Here is a 20,254-nt window from a genome sequence, read left to right on the forward strand (position 1 = left end):
ATTTTCCGCTCGCGCTCGCATCTATTGTCTACTTATTAGTATACCTATTCTGCTTGAGTTATAAAAATGTGCTTAGAATTTCCATTCTTAAGGTGAAAATGTCAAAAAAAAAATCAGCTCGCGCTTCGCGCTCACATTATTTGATTGTTAAATGCTAACTGCACGCAGTCTTTAACAGGTATCTTTTCCATCAGTTTATTTATTAAGTTGCATACACATTTTTTTCAGGATAACACACATTGCTCAGAATTTTCACATTTTAGGAAAAAATACATAAAATTTCCAAAAAATTAGCTCGCGCTTCGCGCTCGCATCATAAGGATTTTTATTATGTATTAATTTATGAGAATAAAGCTAAGAAGTGACTAATGAGGACTACCCCTTCAAAGAAACAAGCAAAAATCATCTTCGAGCTGCCGATCGGGGAAAAGATGGCTGAAACAAATTTCCGCCCCCCCCCCTATTGGGAAAAGGCTGGATCCGCCCCTGTGTCCCCTACCTTTTGAAAGAGATTTCCGCCCCTGCGAATAATTAATGTAGGAAGATCCCCCCCCCCTTCTCATCCCTTTCATGATGTACAAAACATGAAAAGTGTCCCGTTCTAGGGGTAAATCTCGAATTTTCCGCTCGCGCTTCGCGCTCGCATTATTTGATTGTTGAAATATGTAAAACATCTTCCGGGCTAAGTGCAAGCAGTCCTTGAAAGGCACTTTTCGATCAGTTCTAAACGCATACAAACATCCCCTCTTACTCATCCTTTTCACGATGTACAAAACATGAACAGAGTGTCCCGTTCTAGGTCTAAAACTATAATTTTTCCGATCGCGCTTCGCACTTGCATCAATCGTTTAGTTATATAGCTATCCTGTTCATGATTACAAAAATCGATTACAGTTTTCCATTCTTTATGTTGAAATGTCAAAATTTTTCAGCCCGCGCTTCGCGCTCGCATTATTTGATTGTTGAAATATGTAACGTCTTCATGGCTAACTGCAAGCAGTCTTTAACAGGTAGGCCTACCTTTCCGATCAGTTCAAAACGTGTATCAAAAATTTTTGCTCGCGCTTCGCCTTCGTAGTAATTATTGCAGGCCCATTTTTTTCAGGATGTTCAAATTTTAGGAAAAAATACATACAATTTTTAAAAGTTGTGCTCGCGCTTCGCGCTCGCTTCATAAAATAAAGATTATATTATATATTTATGTTGATTTAAAGAATAAAGCTAAGAAGTGACTTATTGGACTTCCCCCTTCAAAGAAACAAACAAAAATCATCTTCCAGCGGCCGATCGGGGAAAATATGGCTGAAAAAAAATTCCGGGGCCCCCTATTGGCGAAGGCTGGATCCACCCCTGAATTACCTTTGAATTTGGTCATGTTACCTTAAACAAACGTAGTCAGGATATTCCGCTATACTTTATTACCCTTGTTTCCAAGTTTCATGAACTATGATATTTCAAAAACCTTAACTTTGGTTAAGATTTCAGTGTTGACGCCGTCCCCATCGTCAAAAAGAGGCGCCAATTATTGTCTCGCTCTGCTATGTAGGCGAGACAAAAATTATGTTCAGTCCTAGCGGCTTTTGTAACATGTTTTTAGTAGGGGCACGTAGGCAATTCGTCAATATTTTAATGAGTAATTCGTGAGCTTCACGAGCTGAGCACTCCATAACTCTATTCCTAACAAAAGTCGCTCTTGTTTGAGTAAAAAAAATCGGTCTAGTTGTATAATAGTCACTAGTTACTAGTAAACGTTTTTCAATGTTCTAGGTGGGTAGACATTCATACCACAACGCATATCATATTCTGAAATAGGATGTGCAGTATATCACAATGTGAACTTAATTGTGTATGGATATATTAATATATATAATTTACAGAAATGTTGAAGTTTACTTGCAATATGTAAGGGAATAAATGAAACTTTAATTGTAATATTGAAGTTTCGGATGCGTTTTTTTTTGACGAGTCGTCAAATACTCAAATAACTGAAATAACTCTATGGTTTATATTGTTCCTATATTTAGCGTAAAAGACAGCTAGATATGATACGACATCTTTCGTTTCCAACCTACAGTTGGAAGTCACGTTGTAATTTTTTTAACGAATTCCACTGAAACTATTACGTGGATTTACTCAGGCCTAAACTGCATTGCTATCATTTACATTTATTATTACTTCTTGAAATAGTTGATGTATACAAGATACATGGGAACTTTCGAATTCATGTTTCACTTGTATTGTATGGAAAAGAGATAAGAACTTATCGTCCAAAATGATACGAACTTAAGAGCACTGTTTTCACCAGTGGCGTACCGTGGGTCACGGCATTGGGGGGGGGGCACCAGCCAAAATTTCGAGTCACTTAGGAAGCGCGCTCAGTTGCCAGGTATACTGACCTAAAAGAGACATTTTAAGGACATGTAGTGCCATTAAACAGATATGTATCTCACTGACTATATAATGCGAGCGCGAAGCGCAAGCTGAAAATGTTTGATATTCAGACCTAAAAAAGGACATTTTTTAGGACATGTTTGTAATCATGATCTGTCTCGCTAAACAAACAATGCGAGCGCGAGCTGAAATTTTTGTATTTATTGACCCAAACAGGGACATTTTAAGGACTATATTTCAGGAATCCATTTAGAGTATAAATATCTCAGCATAGTCATCTAATGCTAGTGCCATTCTTTGCTGATTTTTCTTAGAATTACATCTTAACACATGAAGCACTTTTTGTAGTCATTGTAATCATGATTATTATATGCATCTCACTAATCAAATACTGCGAGCGCGAAGCGCGAGCTGAAAATTTTGTAAATTCACATCTGAAGAGGGGCATTCTATAAGGCTTGTTTTGTAGGAATTCACTAAGACCTTACGTATTTCACTAACCAAATAATGCGAGCGCGAAGCGAGAGCTGAAAAATTTTGATATTCAGATCAGAAAAATTGACATTTTAAGGACAGATTTTAGGAATTCAGGAGGAGCAGACATCTCACCAATCCACTAATGCGAGCATAAGCACGGACAGAAATTTTTTTATATTAAGACCTTAAAATAGGGAGATCACTTTAAGTAGTCATGAAAAGAAGCAAATGTCACTACATGAAACAATAATAACTCGAATTGCGAGGAAATATATTTGGTGTATATTGATTTTTAAACGGGAGGATTTAGTACAAAAGGATCATATATCCCGTTAAACAGTCTATGCGAGAACAATGAAGACATAGGCCCTGAGCAAATAATGTTTCATAAAGTTATGAAAAAATGCTTCTTACGTAATATAACATCACACAATATAATATAACATTTTAATGAACAATAATTTCTTCTTTCCCCACTACGTTTCTCTTCCTTTTCCATCTTTTTCTCCTTTTCCCCGTTTTTTTTGGCCAGCTGATTGGGGGGGGGGGCACGTGCCCCCCATGCCCCCCGTAGTTACGCCACTGGTTTTCACATTTATATAGACATTGCCAATAAAGTATATTTTTACAGCATATTTATCTTTAGTATCTTATATTTGTTTTATTTACACCGTTTACACGCATTCTGTTTCTTTTGAAAATCAATTTGGAGTATATACAATTTGAGCAAGATAATAAGATACAAAACCATTGGATATGATTGTTGCAAGAGCGGAAGAGCCAATGTGTCACGGCCCTGTTAAGGAACCAATAAATAAGAGGAGATCTTAGGACAAGAGATCAAATAATAGACTTTTAAGACTTTGAATTTATTTTAAGTACATTTAATTTAATTACAAACCAGTTCTTTGATGTCACATATCAGTGAAATTCCATTATCAATGAATTAACTATATCAAATTAAACAATGAATTTCTTTTTGGCGAAATTGATCTGAAATGAAATCTAAATAAATCACCCAAACACTCACTCAATCAAGCACATTCATACAAGGGGAAAACCTGAAAAAGTTCAAGGATGGGCCCGATGTCCATGTGGCATGCCAAAACACAAAAGTCCAACGATATTGATATCACGCATGTGCGATGTCCGGATCCACCGACGCGACGACTCCTCGACGATTCCGTAGCGTCCCACCGGAGACAGCGCCCTCTGACGTCTACGTTGCATGTATCGGGGAATGTTCGACTGTCCTTCTGACGTCATACTATCAGCAGTTTTAAACCACAAGTAAAACTCTGTTTGAAAGAATAATTCAAATTTTCATCTAGAAATCTCATTTGAAATCCGTTTTGATTTACCGAATGTCCTCTAAGCACAACCACCCGCATTCATACACATACACACCAATCCTATCTCTGATTATAAAAAAAAAAAGGAAAATGTTGATAACAGGAATGCAATAAAATTCAATTATTCCTTTGGTCATAATGGATCCTTTTTCACACTATAACATTTCCAAAAAAGCTATTTAACCATAAACGAGACTTTCTATCATGCTTGTATAAAACGTATTAATAGATGAATGATTCACAACCTCTAAATACACATTATTTTCTGATACGCAATAAATAAAGAGTTCAATGAACGCTTACCACCGCACGTGAGTTTTCCAAGCAAAAAGAAATGTATTCGAACTGAAGTGTAGGTTTAGTTGTGTCATCTTCGACAACAGAAATTAGCAAACACTGGCTTCAAACAAGAAAACATAAACCATCTTAGCTTTCCTTAAGCTTGCTGGCAAGAACTGAAACAGAACATGTTTGAATAAACACAAGAAACGTAATGACGGGTTCCTAACCAAACGCACGTAGCCTTGCCCGATCTAACGTGACGGGTGTGGCTCGTGACCTTTACCCCAAACTAATTTGCGTAATTTATGTTACCACGGGCAAGCGGTCATAAAGAATAGAGTTCTACAACAGTGATCACCTATTACAGCAGATCGCTCGCTGCAAAGTACTCGCTTTCACAGCTTTACTTAATCAAATCCTTGAAAATTATTCTAGCTCCTTAAGCTAAATTAGGAATATAAATCACAAAATGTTAATTTTGAATATCCACTTGTGACATTTGCCCCTCAACCTAAAATTGACATTTTGATTTATTTTCTCGTAACCTTTCTTTCACAAGTATTAAATTAACGTAAATATCTGCATTTTTTTATACACAACTCTGCTTTTAAACTGCAAAAAAAAAACTCAAAATAGCCACAAGAAAAATTACCATACACTGATTTACTCAGGGCATCGACTCAAGTAGTCTGCCCCAATGTTTTCTGAGCCTTTGATTATTTCCACAACATATTGATGAGCCTGCATTGCCAGTGCCCAGCGCATCACTCGTGGGTTTTTTGTTTGCATCTTTGACAGATTGGCTAACGGAAAATGGTCGGTTTGCAGCCTGAATTTTCGTCCTAGCAAGAAATATGCAAATTTCTTGATCGCCCAAACTAGCGCAAGACACTCGCGCTCGATGATTGGATATGCGCGTTCTCTAGCATTCAACTTACGACTTGCGAACTGGATTGGGCACAACACCTCCTCATGTGGTTGCAACAATACCGCACCAATACCTACATCCGAAGCATCCGTACGGAGTACAAATTCCTTCGTGAAGTCTGGTAGATGAAGAATTGGAAACTTACCTATACGTTCCTTCAGAACCCGAAAGGCTGTCTCTTGTGCCTCACCCCAACTTACCTTGTTTGGTGCCTTGTCCTTCGTTAGATCTGTCAAGGGTGCAGCTATTACCGCCATGTTTGGAATGAACTTTCTGTAATAACTTGCTAGGCCTATGAAAGCTCTTACCTCCTTAGTCGTCGGCCTCGTCGCCTTGAGCATCTTGTCGACTCCTTCCTGAGTAGGTGTGACTTCACCTTTTCCAACCATGTGTCCTAGGAATTCGATTGTGGTGCAACCGAAGTGGCACTTGGTTGGCCTTGCTGTGAGATTAGCGTCACGAAGTGCTGCAAGTACTCTCCTGACATCATCGACATGTTCATTCCACGTAGAACTGTAGATCAGGATATCGTCTATGTAGTTGACGACGTGTGGTATCCCGTGAAGTAGAATTCTCATCATCCTCGTGAAGAGAGCTGGGGCATTAACCATGCCAAACGGGAGGACTCTGAATTGATACTGGCCATCCGCAGTTACAAAGGAAGTTTTCTCTCTGTCTTTAGCCTGAACAGGTATTTGCCAATATCCTTTGCACAAATCAATCTTTGAGAAGAACTTTGCCCCTCCTACATCTGCAAGTATCTCCTCCATGTTTGGTATTGGCTCATTGTCCACCACGGTTACGGCGTTTAACTTCCGATAGTCTACACAAAAACGATTCTTACCGTCCTTCTTCTGTACAATGACGACGGGTGACGCAAATGGGGACGTAGACTTCTCGATGATTCCCATCTTCAACATCAGATCGACCTCTTTCTTGATTGTGTCTCGGAGCGCTTGTGGGACTTGGTAAGGTCTTGAACGTACATATGATTGAGTGCTCAGGTTCACGCTGTGACTGATGATGTCCGTCTGACCAGGTACATCTGTCATAACATCTGCGAATTCTTGAATAAGCTTCTCCATTTTCGTTCGCTGTACTTCACCAATTCCTTCACCAAAACTCACATCCCCAACTCCTTCAATTTGCTCCATTGACGGGAAGGAAAGCCCTAATACACCATCACCGTACTCGTTATCGTCGTCATCAACAATGACTTGAATTGCATTACCTATTTCCAGAGGTACCTCACCTCCATCATGATGTGCATCTTCCTCAACGTCGTGGTCATTGTTATCGATATTGTCGTCATCCCCCTTGGCATCATGGTGAACATCCTCAACGTTATCGATATTCTCCTCGAGGTCGTCGACTTGCTCGTCCCGCAATCTCTCTACATACAGCTTCATGAGGTTAGCGTGGAATGTCTTCCTCTTCTTGCCGATCTGCAGCACATAGTTGTGGCGAGCAGCCTTGCTTACTACGTCAAACGGACCCTTCCACTGCATCAAGAGCTTGTTCGAACTAGTAGGGAGAAGTAACAGCACTCGATCGCCGCACTCAAATCTCCGCTCTCTAGCCTTCACATCGAAATGCTTCTTGTATTTCCTCGACGACTTCTCAAGCTCAGCCTTTGCCACTTTACAAGTCATCTCCAGTCTGTCCTGTAAGTCAAGAACATATTGGTAAGTAGATTTCACATCCTCTTCCGCTATTTCTTCGGACCATAATTCCTTCAAGATCGTTATAGGACCCCTAACTGCCCTTCCATACATTAGCTCGAAGGGTGAATACCCTAAACTCTCATGAGGGACTTCGCGGTATGCAAATAAGAGGGCTGGTAAATACCTGTCCCAATCCTTCGGACATTCCTGGCACATTCTCCTAAGCATTTGCTTCAATGTACCGTTGAACCTTTCACAGGCACCATTTGCCATAGGGTGATATGGGGTTGTGTGAAACTGCTTAACCCCAAGTAAGCGTGACACTTCCCTCATTACTCCTGACACAAACTGGGTGCCATTATCAGAAAGAATTTCGTTTGGAATTCCTAACCTAGAAAAGACTTCCATTAGAGCCTCAGCTACCCTCTCTGCCTCAATACTCGGCAGGGCTACAGCTTCAGGATATCGCGTAGCTAGATCAACAATCGTTAGGATGTATCGATTACCTCGATCTGTTATAGGTTGAAGGGGACCTACCAAATCTACTGCTATTCTCCTGAAACATGTATCAATAAGGGGTGGCATAACTAAAGGTACTTTACCGACCTTTCCTTTAGGAGTAGTGCGTTGACAAGGGTCACATGACGCACAGTACCGTCTGACGTCCGATTGTAATCCCGGCCAGTAGAACTGGGACATTATCCGTTCAGTAGTCTTCTTCGCCTTGAGATGTCCTGCCAGCGCCGAGTCGTGAGCAAGCCGCATAACCTGGTTTCTGTAAGGCTTCGGAACTACCAACTGGGTGTACACCTGTCTGTTGACCTGTGGGAATGACTGATATTCACGAAGAAGGAGACCATTTTTATAGAAATAACGCACTTTACTGCCTTTCCCAACAGTTTTAGCCTCACCTCCGTCGGCAGCAATTTTCCGAAGTTTCTCCAGAGACTTGTCTTCTTGCTGGGAGGTGATTATGTCCTTTCTAGTAGCTGTGATCTCAGGCTCTCCTGCAGATCCAATTGGCCTCCATGGCTCCTTCTCACATTGCCTCATTCCACGCGTCTTTACTCCTGCTCCCTGAATGGCTACATCTGGTTCCGTCGTCTCTGCGCTGATATCAGTGGACGACTCGTTAGCATCCTCGGGTGGAACATAGCGTTGACCATTATCATTGACTTCTAACTTCTCGCCCGCCTCCAGAGTCAGTTCCTCAGTGTGATCCTGTAGTTTCTTTGCTCCTGGAATATTACCAATTATAACATCATAGAGTGGGTTATTCATGCAAAGGGCATTCACCTTACCTGTAAATACAGGACTTTTTACCTCCACTGTTGCAATTGGCACATATCTTACCGTTCTATCTATGAGCAGGCATAACTGTTTCTCACCAGTAAAGTTTTCCTCATCTACTAACCCAGAACGGACAATCACAATACTACTTCCAGAATCCCGCAGTACACTTGCTGGCTTACCATCCAGCATGCCTTTATATACTGACATATCAGTACCTACCGTGCATCCAGCACTAATAACCGGAAGTTTATGCCCACACTGTAGGGTTACAGCCTGCGATTGATCACTAAAACCCATACTATGATAACCACATTCCTTAATGTCAGAACCCGGACAAGATCCAGCAATACAAGCACCAACAATTTGCTTGCGCGCCCCTGACTGAAATGAGACTGGTTGCTTACCCTTGATATCTCGCTTGCGATCCGGACACTTGTTCGCTAGATGTCCCTGCTTTCCACAGGCATAACAAGGGCCTTTAGTGTTTTGACTCTTTTCATGTCGTTCATTTCCATTGAAACTTTTACGCGCCTTCTCACCACTCTGCGCGTTCCTACTGGAACCACGTGATGTAGTTCCATGCGCTGCACTATATTTCTCTGCAATATCAATCAATTCCGATAAACTTTTAGGGCTACGCTCCCTAATGAAAACTGCAGTTGAGCGATCACAACTTTCAAGAACTTGATCCATAACCAATAGTTCAAGTAATGTATCATAAGATGCATCTCTCCCGCTTAACTCTACCCAGCGCTTCGCGTAATTGCTTAATCTAGCAGCGTATTGCTTAAATGTTTCAGAACTGCCACGTTTCGCATCCCGAAATCGTTGGCGAAATCCCTCGCTTGTTAAGGCAAAATGCTGCAGCAGCGTAGATTTCAAAGCTCTATAATTGCTTGCGTCTTCAGTGGGCATCCGAGTATAGACTTCTAAAGCCTGACCTGTCAGCAGATTACCTAATGCGCATGCCCAATATTCCATCGGCCATTTCTGCAAATTTGCATGACGCTCGAACCTTAGAATATAAGCATCTAACTCATCAGAGTCTGCTCTGAACACTGGCATGCTCGGCACGTTCCCTGGAAGACCCTTGGTTACATTCTGTTTTTCTCTTAATTGAGCTAATTCTATTTCATGTTCTTTCCTTTTCACGTTCTTGTCTTTCCCTCATCCGTTCCTCACGCTCAGCATTTTGTTGCTGACGTTTTTCTTCCTTTAGTTGATTTTCTTTGGACTCTACATAATCTAATAATTCTTTACCTTCAAGGCCACATTTCTGACCCAACTTCATAAATGCCTCAATTTCCATATTTGCGAGAGGTCAATAACAGATATAAACAATTGATAGATTAGCCAGTGATAAACTCAGTAAACCTACAAACGCCAAACTAGAATAAAGTCAAAGCCTGTCTGTTCGATTCTCTATCCTACAAAAATCACCTTCTCCCGGACAAGCCCCCATTGTCACGGCCCTGTTAAGGAACCAGTAAATAAGAGAAGGAGATCTTAGGACAAGAGATCAAATAATAGACTTTTAAGACTTTGAATTTATTTTAAGTACATTTAATTCAATTACAAACCAGTTCTTTGATGTCACATATCAGTGAAATTCCATTATCAATGAATTAACTATATCAAATTAAACAATGAATTTCTTTTTGGCGAAATTGATCTGAAATGAAATCTAAATAAATCACCCAAACACTCACTCAATCAAGCACATTCATACAAGGGGAAAACCTGAAAAAGTTCAAGGATGGGCCCGATGTCCATGTGGCATGCCAAAACACAAAAGTCCAACGATATTGATATCACGCATGTGCGATGTCCGGATCCACCGACGCGACGACTCCTCGACGATTCCGTAGCGTCCCACCGGAGACAGCGCCCTCTGACGTCTACGTTGCATGTATCGGGGAATGTTCGACTGTCCTTCTGACGTCATACTATCAGCAGTTTTAAACCACAAGTAAAACTCTGTTTGAAAGAATAATTCAAATTTTCATCTAGAAATCTCATTTGAAATCCGTTTTGATTTACCGAATGTCCTCTAAGCACAACCACCCGCATTCATACACATACACACCAATCCTATCTCTGATTATAAAAAAAAAAAGGAAAATGTTGATAACAGGAATGCAATAAAATTCAATTATTCCTTTGGTCATAATGGATCCTTTTTCACACTATAACATTTCCAAAAAAGCTATTTAACCATAAACGAGACTTTCTATCATGCTTGTATAAAACGTATTAATAGATGAATGATTCACAACCTCTAAATACACATTATTTTCTGATACGCAATAAATAAAGAGTTCAATGAACGCTTACCACCGCACGTGAGTTTTCCAAGCAAAAAGAAATGTATTCGAACTGAAGTGTAGGTTTAGTTGTGTCATCTTCGACAACAGAAATTAGCAAACACTGGCTTCAAACAAGAAAACATAAACCATCTTAGCTTTCCTTAAGCTTGCTGGTAAGAACTGAAACAGAACATGTTTGAATAAACACAAGAAACGTAATGACGGGTTCCTAACCAAACGCACGTAGCCTTGCCCGATCTAACGTGACGGGTGTGGCTCGTGACCTTTACCCCAAACTAATTTGCGTAATTTATGTTACCACGGGCAAGCGGTCATAAAGAATAGAGTTCTACAACAGTGATCACCTATTACAGCAGATCGCTCGCTGCAAAGTACTCGCTTTCACAGCTTTACTTAATCAAATCCTTGAAAATTATTCTAGCTCCTTAAGCTAAATTAGGAATATAAATCACAAAATGTTAATTTTGAATATCCACTTGTGACACAATGTTTGTTGAATAGGATTACAAGCGAATAACAAAAGATTATATAATATATCCAAACACTTACAGATCTAAGTAGGCAGAGCACTCCCAATTAGTAAATGCTGAGTGCTGACTACTGAGTCTACCTCAACTCTATAACAAAAAGCATGTATATCTTTTCAAGAATATATTACCCAAAATAAAACATTAATTTTCTTTCATGCAGAATATGCAATTTAGTTATTGCTTCGCGCTCGCATTATTCTTTTTTAAAGTGATATAACATTTATTCATGAACACATCATTATAAAACCATTATTCAATTGCCTCTTCTTTATGTGCCTATGAAATAAGATAATTTAACATGCATTTAAGACACTTATTATTGCCTGGGGGAGGGAGGGGCCGCCAATTTTCCGAAAAGTACACAGGGGCGCCAAAATCAGGTCGAATTTGGCCCCCCTACGAAATCCTGGACCCGCGCCTGGTAATCTGTATATACAGATTAGCAGAAATATCGTAATCTGTATATACAGATTATAATCTGTATATACAGATTAGCAGAAATACCGTAATCTGTATAAACAGATTAGCAGAAATACCGTAATCTGTATATACAGATTAGCAGAAATACCGTAATCTGTATACAGATTATAATCTGTATATACAGATTAGCAGAAATACCGTAATCTGTATACAGATTATAATCTATATATACAGATTAGCAGAAATACCGTAATCTGTATATACAGATTAGCAGAAATACCGTAATCTTTATATACAGATTAGTAGAAATAGTGTTTTTTTTCTTCGTGGCACTTCGTAGGTTTGACCCCCAGGCTTATCCGGGGTAAAATATTATTGTGTGCTGATTCCAAAAAAGTTACTCTCTATTTCATGGGCCTACACTGTAAAAAAATAGTTGAAATTACTCAATAAAATTGTTTTGTTTTCATTTCTTTTCAAGTATGATGAGTTTGGCAGTTTTAAGTAAACTTTACTTATTTTCTTTGCATCCATTTCACTCAAGAAAATGAAGTTACAATTACTTAATTCAATTTAGTAAAACAATCACTAAAATGTTGTTTGAAGGTTTGCATGGTGGCATGTACAATTGCTGATGTGGTTTACGGTGCACCATGTGGAGTGTTATAGAAGCAGTGGATAGAAGAAGAGAAGGAAGTGGATAGGCGAGAAAATGTAGATTTGAGAATAGAGTATTCTTTCTTGAGAATAGTCCTGAAAAGGACTGTAAACCAGAAGGAATGTTGAGTGAGAACAGCTTGAGTAGTAGAGCTGATGAGGAGATGCTGGCTTGCGTCGGCGAGTAGAGATGATGAGTAGTAGAGAGACTCGACGTTTCGGACAGGTTGACTGTCCGTCTTCAGGAGTCAGCTCTACTACTCAAGCTGTTCTCACTCAACATTCCTTCTGGTTTACAGTCCTTTTCAGGACTATTCTCAAGAAAGAATACTCTATTCTCAAATCTCCATTTTCTCGCCTATCCACTTCCTTCTCTTCTTCTATCCACTGCTTCTATAACACTCCACATGGTGCACCGTAAACCACATCAGCAATCACTAAAATGTTTGAAAAAATCAAATGGGGAGTAGACATTCGTTATTCGAAAGTCCGCTCCCCCATCGTCCGACTTTTATCTTAGTGGCATCATTTTCATCTTAGACATCTTTAATCCAAATATTAGACTTTGTGCATTTTCACTTACCTGTTACATGTATACTTACATTGATATTTATAGGCGATTGTTTCATTCTCACAAATAAAACAGTGAGAACAATATAATCATTTTCCGAAAACCTAAAAATACATCTGATATTTTCTGCTAAATGACTATTTAATGTTGCCCTTTCTTTGGTTTAACAAAAGAATAAAATAGTTAGCACACCTCCGAAAACAATACAAATAGATATGACAGTTATTAAAAAACGAAACATTTACTTGCTCTAACATGTCTAATGAATATTCATGCATTATTTAAATAAGGCGTTAATTGAAAAATATAGGTACATTCTACAAGAATTTTAAAGTAATAATCATCTTTGCCGAATTGAGTAAGATTTACTCAATCAAAGCAAGCCAGCAATACGTGAATTTTCTTAAATGTATATTGAACCCAAATAAATCAAGTAAATTAAAAGACAAGTTAAAACTACTTAAAAAATGAAAAATAATATAAATTTCATTTATATTCATTAAGTATTAACTACTGATTCATAATTTTTTGCAGTGTACTGCTCTTATCAATTGTCTTCACGCCATTTTGGCCAATTTTTGACCGAATTGATTTTGCCGACCATTCATCTTTGGAAAATGCTCCTTAACTGAGAGAATGCTTCGGGAGAATAATACTTTTGTAACCACATCCAGTCTGTCCTTATATAAATAAAAGGCATCCAGATTCCAGTTTAAGTGGTTTCAATTGCCAAATCACAATGTGCATTTTGATCATGGGGAGAAAGTTTAATGTTCATGTCTCTCACTCTTTTCTTTTTTGGGGGGAGGGGGGGGGGGGTAAACAGGCGAGAAAGAGGAATGGGACGCGGGGAGAAACATGTGAGGGCGGAAGAAAGATCTTCTTTTTAATAATATGGTTCGACAGTGAATTTCATTTCACTAGTTTCAAGGAGTTAAAGTATTTGTTTTTGTGTCAATATGGTTCAATAGAGATCTCTCTATTACTGTTTTAAGAAATAATTATGATCTACCCTCCCACAACTTAGGATATTGGGTGCGCCCTGTTTATTTTATATCATTTGGAATACTAGTATAATTCATTTTGTTAGTATTCTTTATTCCGTTTTTTAGGTAAAAAAGTGTAGAAGAAATAAAAATGAGACTATTTTAGGTCAGCATTTGATAATTTCAACTTGCGCTTATGCTCTCTTGCCCCCCCCCCCCGAAAACTTCCCTGTATAGGGAAAAAGTGCCACTTGTGAAACATAATACATTTTAGGTTCGAATCACGCTCTTATCAATTATTGTTTAGTACCTACGGTAATAATCCTGTTCATGGTTACAAAAATGTTTAGAATGTCCAGTTTTCAGGTTGGAATTATAACCCACGTTCTACACTCGGCATTAATAATTATTCAGGTTCTTATTCTGTTCCCGTTTACTAAAAGAAAATGCTTAGAATGTCCAGTTTTCAGGTTGGAATAACACAAATTTGTTAGCTCGCGCTTTGCGCTCGCATTGTTTGAATGCAGTCCTTAAAACAGCTTCCTTTTAGGACAGTATATTAAAAATTCCAGCTCGCGCTCCGCGTTAATTCTATATAGTTAGATACAAATCTTTTTTCAAGATTACAAAAACAGCTCAGAATGTTTAATTTTCATTCTTTGTATTACACAAAATATCCAGAAGTATGAGCTCGTGATTTACGCTGGCAACATCTCGCAAGGATCCCCTTTTAACAGTGATTAGCGCCATAATAGACCAAAAATCAAGTTTTATAACTTAAGAATTGATTTTTTTAAACCGCTTACTCGCTACGCTTTCTTGCGGAAATGTAAAGCCTAAATAAAAAATCTTATCAAATAGAAATCACTTAAAGGCTTTGCTCAACTTAATTTCTACAATACACACGACTACTTCACGCAGTTGGTAATCTCATTTTGAAATGCCCTTTTTGGCTTTGACCCCCCCCCCCATTAAAAATACTTTCTGCCGCCCCTGTCCCAGGGATTTGAGAATGTTCAGTTCAATTCAATTCTAATAGCTTTTTAAGTCTTTGATGGATTCCCTAAGACCCTCACCAATAGTTTTAATTATTTTCTGCTTTTTTTACAATAAACTATAAGTGTTTATCAGGGTGAATTTCCACTTTAATGAACAATACTTGGGATCCAAAATGTGCTTCAAATTTTAATATAAGAGGGATTTGACGTGAGAAAGCCGTGCATGAAAATCAGAAATACCAACTCAAGTGTTTTCAATTTGGTGCAGAAGATCAACAGTATGATTTTGAAATGTTACCCTTTCCATAAGTTCAACATTATAATTCTAATTTTCTTATCAGAACACTTCTTGTTTAATCAACTGTACATGGGGGATTTTTGGATTTTTTTGCATTAGGGCTTAAGACTGGCCATTTAAACTCACTTTACCGCTTTATACCTCTGCCATTTTTACGTCTGCGATTTTTACCTCTGCCATTTTTATACCGAGCTTGGGTTTCGACGCCTTGGAGGCTTGAGCCTTGACTACAACACTGATATCATGCATACGCAATCGAAGACTTTTTTTTGCTTGTAAATTTTTTCCTGGCAAATAAAGGACCTCCAATTATTGAAAAAAACTTTTTTTTTGAGGTCTTGTCAAATTTTACCTGGAAAAAAAGGACATCAAATTATTGAAAAACCCCTCTCCCCCTGCTGCTTCCATCAGCGCCTATGAAAAATCCAGATGAGTGTCCCAAATTGCTGTGAGGGCGATGACCTCATTTATTAAGACAATGGTGAAAATCTCTTCCCAAAGGTAGGGGGACCAGGGGCAGGAAAATTGGACAGGCAATTAAAAAAAAAAGTCGGGTCATCTCGTCCAAAATATGTTTTATTTCTTTTTTGAATGATGTATTTCTATATCATAAAACACCCATAATAGTAGGTGCATCGACATTTGATATTATCTCCCCCCCCCCGATATATCTTGATTATTTCGGCCCATGACCATAGATCTGTAGTACACAAATCAGCTGTTTTAACCCTATCTAGGCGGGGCCTCGGAGCCCCCCCCCCCCCCTCAACGAATCGCGCGATATTTTCGCCGCACGAAATTTTTTGACCGCGCCGCTCGCCGACTTTTTATTTTCAAGTCTTGCGCAACTTTTGAGACCAATTTTGCATCACCCGGGTACGTAGTTCCGAAATTACGCAACATTATGTGCATGTCAGACTAAAAAATTTGCTCAAAAACGTGATTTCGTGTACAAAGTCAATGCAAATTTTCATAATATTCACAGTACCTCCTTATGTAAAACTAAAATAAAAAATATAAATATATTTTTCATAATTATGCAGATACTTTTGCAGGAACAACTGAATTGCAAATGAAATGGTATAAATGATAAAAGTACTGTGAATTTTATTAATAGTCTTGTTTCAATTCCATGCTAAAATACAATATCCAACACATGCAACTTTAGAAGAAAATATAACCCAAGCACTTACAAAAATAATTTTACGAAAATGATACTAATATGTTACCTTGTCATAAATAGTTTGATTAAAGGACAAGTCCACCCCAACAAAAAGTTACCGGTAATATGAATCAAAAGAGAAAAATCAAACAAGCATAACACTGAAAATTTCATCAAAATGGGATGTAAAATGAGAAAGTTATGACATTTTGAATTTTCGCCTAATTTCGCAAATAATTATATGCACATTTGGGTCGGTATGTAACTGATGACATCAATCACTCACTATTTTTTTGTATGTTATTATATGAAATATTCTAATTTTCTCCTCATTGCCCTGTGAAACAAAGTGTTACTTCTCCCTGAACACGTAGAATTACCATTGTTTAGCATTTTATGGTTCAGTCAAGTTGGTCCTACTGTCAAATCTGTAAAAATTCAAAAATTTTATAATTCAAACAACGAAAAACAAAAGAAATAGTGAGTGACGGACATCATCGATTCTCTCAGTTGCATGTGACAAAATTGTTCATCCAGTGGCGTACCTAGGATATTCCAAAGGGGGGGGGGCAAGTTCGTCTGCCAAAGAAAATTGACAAGCAGAAAAAAAAATAGGTCTTTGAGTTCAAAGGAGCGGGCCTTGTGGCTCGTTAGGCATCAGTTGTGACTAGTCATGGGGGGGGGGTAGTCTTCTCCCTCTGGTACGCTAATGCATGACTATTTAGTGAAAAATAAGCGAAACTTTAAAATGCCATAATTTTCTTATTTAACATCTGATTTTGAAGAATTTTTCAGCATTATGCTCGTCTGAACTTTCCTTATCGATTCAAATAAACATTTTTCTGGGGCGGATTTAACCTTTAAGATAATAATAATAATAAAAACAGACACACCATGGAATATAAAACAAAGGATAAAAGCACAGTATTAGTGCATTACAGATGTAGAATTACAGGAGGGAAAGGCAAGAGGCCCTACAGTGAGCCAGTCTGCTGTACAAACCCTTGACTCGAATTGCATAGCCTTGTGTACTGAACGCCCTGAAACAGTATTTGAATGTGCTGTCTTTGCATGAAGACCCACTTGTTGATCAAAGTTTCAATCAGGGTCTGTACCTGCAGACTAACAATGAGCTCTATCTAACTCTTCCCATTCTATACAGGAATTATATTTTTTTTACACTTGCCACTAAAAATCTTACAAGAAAACCATGCAAGTTTAGATGAAAGAAATTTAATTTCCTCTGGCAGATTGTATCATGTTACCTTGGGCCGAGGAAGCACAATTCGACTACATTTCAAACCTTCCAACTTCCAAAAAAAATGGATCTGCAATATTTCTGGTCTCACCACTTTCAAAAGTTTTCTGAAATCTTGATTATCCACACAAGCTTTTAAGTAATTATTATTCGCCCCCTTTGTTTAAAAAGGAGGTATCAATTTTTTTCTTCTTTTTGTATTGTGCCATGAGATTCTTATGATGGATACCAGGCGGCGTATTACAAATGCTGCATACATGTATGTACACCACAGGCAGCACCCCTGAAAATGGTGAAAAATTGAAAATAGGACTTTGTGAATTCACTTCTGGTACAGATTCACAAGAAAATGTGAATTAATATTCATACCAAACAATACAGATGTTGTTAATGCACTTTTCCCCAACTAGAATATATACACTCATATCAAATACCACACCTTGATTATATTTTTAGTCTCGCTTATCAACCTGCTGTGTCAGAAATAATAATAGAATGTGTTCATAAGACATGTATACGCATAGCTTCGCCTGATTTAGGCAACTTGTTATTGATACATCTTACACTCTACAGACTTGCCTAAAAGTGAATTTTCATGTTAACTTTTTATGGGTGCCTGAGGATTAAGCCCCCCGTTCCACTATCACGATTTGAAATCCTGATCTATCCCGATCATTAGATTGGCGGAGAGCAGGATAGGAATCAGTTGAAATTTGGAGCAGTGTAATAACCATGTTGTGAAGACGGGGGTAACAGCAGACGCTTTATTCTGATTGCCACGACCAGCTAGAAATTGTGAACATGTTCAGTCATGGAATAAGCGTAATCAGGTCTTCCTGGCGTATAACAGCCGCACGCGGACATCATGAATCCCCTGTTTCTTTGGAAAACTTAAATTACTGCAAATTATTTTTCACCGATTCCTGGTAAAATGGTTAATTTTTTCCCCAATCCTACCCAATCTGAAGGTTTGTCAAATCATAGCAACATCAGCATAATGGAACAGGGGCTTTAGAGATGAAACAAGTGGAATGCCTCTGGCCGTCTCACCTGCATCACGCGGTTCAATATAGCAGCAGTGCTCACTTTGAATACTACTCTAACTCGCACAAGATGTTCAGTGATACATGGTTACTCTTATTTCCCTTTTTTATGAACTAGACCAATAAACTTACAGAGATATGATGGTTATTCAACGAAAAACCCCAACATGGCCAAAGTTCATTGACCTTACATGACCTTTGACCTTGATCATGTGACCTGAAACTCGAACAGGATGTTCAGTGATACTTGATTACTCTTATGTACAAGTTTCATGAATCAGATCCATAAACTTTCAAAGTTATGATGGTAATTCAACAGATACACCCAATTCGGCCAAAGTTCATTGACCTTTGACCTTGGTCATGTGACCTGAAACGCGCACAGGATGTTCAGTGATACTTGATTACTCTAATGTCCAAGTTTAATGAACTAGACCAATAAATTTTCAAAGTTATGATGGTAATTCAACAGATACCCCCGATTCGGCCAAAGTTCATTGACCCAAAATGACCTTTGACCTTAATCATGAGACCTGAAACTTGCACAAAGCTTTCAGTGATGCTTGATTACTATTATGTCCAAGTTTCATGAATCAGATCCATAAACTTTCAAAGTTATGATGGGAATTCAACAGATATCCCCAATTCGGCCAAAGTTCATTGACCCTAAATGACCTTTGACCTTGGTCATGTGACGTGAAACTCATGCAGGATGTTCAGTGATACTTGATTAACCTTATGTCCAAGTTTCATGAACTAGGTCCATATATTTTCTAAGTTATGATGACATTTCAAAAACTTAACCTCAGGTTAAGATTTCGATGTTGATTCCTCCAACATGGTCTAAGTTCATTGACCCTAAATGACCTTTGACCTTGGTCATGTGACATGAAACTCTAATAGGATGTTCAGTAATACTTGATTAACCTTATGGCCAAGTTTTATTAACTAGGTCCATATACTTTCTAAGTTATGACATCATTTCAAAAACTTAACCTCAGGTTAAGATTTGATGTTGACGCCGCCGCCGCCGTCGCCGCCGCCGTCGCCGTCGGAAAAGCGGCGCCTATAGTCTCACTTTGCTTCGCAGGTGAGACAAAAATGGAGGCTAAATTGTAGAATGCATCACTTCGTATAAATGCAGATCCATCTACTTTAGAAGGAAGTCATTATAAGTAAGCACTGTCTTGTAATGCAGTGAAATCAGAAGAAGTGATAATCATATTAATCTCAGTCAGGTACAAAAAATAATATTCACACATCAGCCACCATCCTGCAGCAAGATGCTTCATCTACTGCTCAAAATCATGTCTTCCTATTTCAAATACGGAACAGAGAATTCAACATTGGCTTCAAAACACTGGGCCCTGAATCACAAAAGATGTGCAATCAATACATAAAGTAGCCATATTTATGTCTAAAAGAAACCATGTTCAAAACCTTGTAATCAACTGCAAATATTAATTGTGTTACAACCCTTCGGCCCGTATTCTGAAGTCGGGTTTAACCCTTTTAATAGACTGGGCCAATTCAACTCCTAAGAAGACCAAGGGGGGCCTACGATCTCTGCAATCGATCACACAATCGCGATGAAAATTGCACGCACGGTACCCACGG

At 38.5% G+C, this 20,254-nt stretch overlaps 1 protein-coding gene and 1 long non-coding RNA gene across 2 annotated transcripts; both read right to left on the reverse strand.

Annotated features, from left to right (window-relative positions):
- Window positions 1–6,570: 6,570 nt before the first annotated feature.
- Window positions 6,571–9,452, reverse strand: LOC121412988. The gene is made up of 2 exons (XM_041605751.1): window positions 6,683–9,452; window positions 6,571–6,578 (listed from the first exon to the last, which is right to left on the reverse strand). The coding sequence occupies exons 1-2, from the start codon at window positions 9,450–9,452 to the stop codon at window positions 6,571–6,573; spliced, it is 2,778 nt and encodes a 925-aa protein (XP_041461685.1).
- Window positions 9,453–9,546: 94 nt separating this feature from the next.
- Window positions 9,547–10,861, reverse strand: LOC121414044. Its single transcript, XR_005969795.1, has 2 exons — window positions 10,722–10,861; window positions 9,547–10,364 (listed from the first exon to the last, which is right to left on the reverse strand). It is a non-coding gene; the product is annotated as an uncharacterized LOC121414044 (long non-coding RNA).
- Between the last annotated feature and the right edge of the window lie 9,393 nt (window positions 10,862–20,254).

This window comes from Lytechinus variegatus, chromosome 4, assembly GCF_018143015.1.
Source record: "Lytechinus variegatus isolate NC3 chromosome 4, Lvar_3.0, whole genome shotgun sequence".
Taxonomy (NCBI): domain Eukaryota; kingdom Metazoa; phylum Echinodermata; class Echinoidea; order Temnopleuroida; family Toxopneustidae; genus Lytechinus; species Lytechinus variegatus.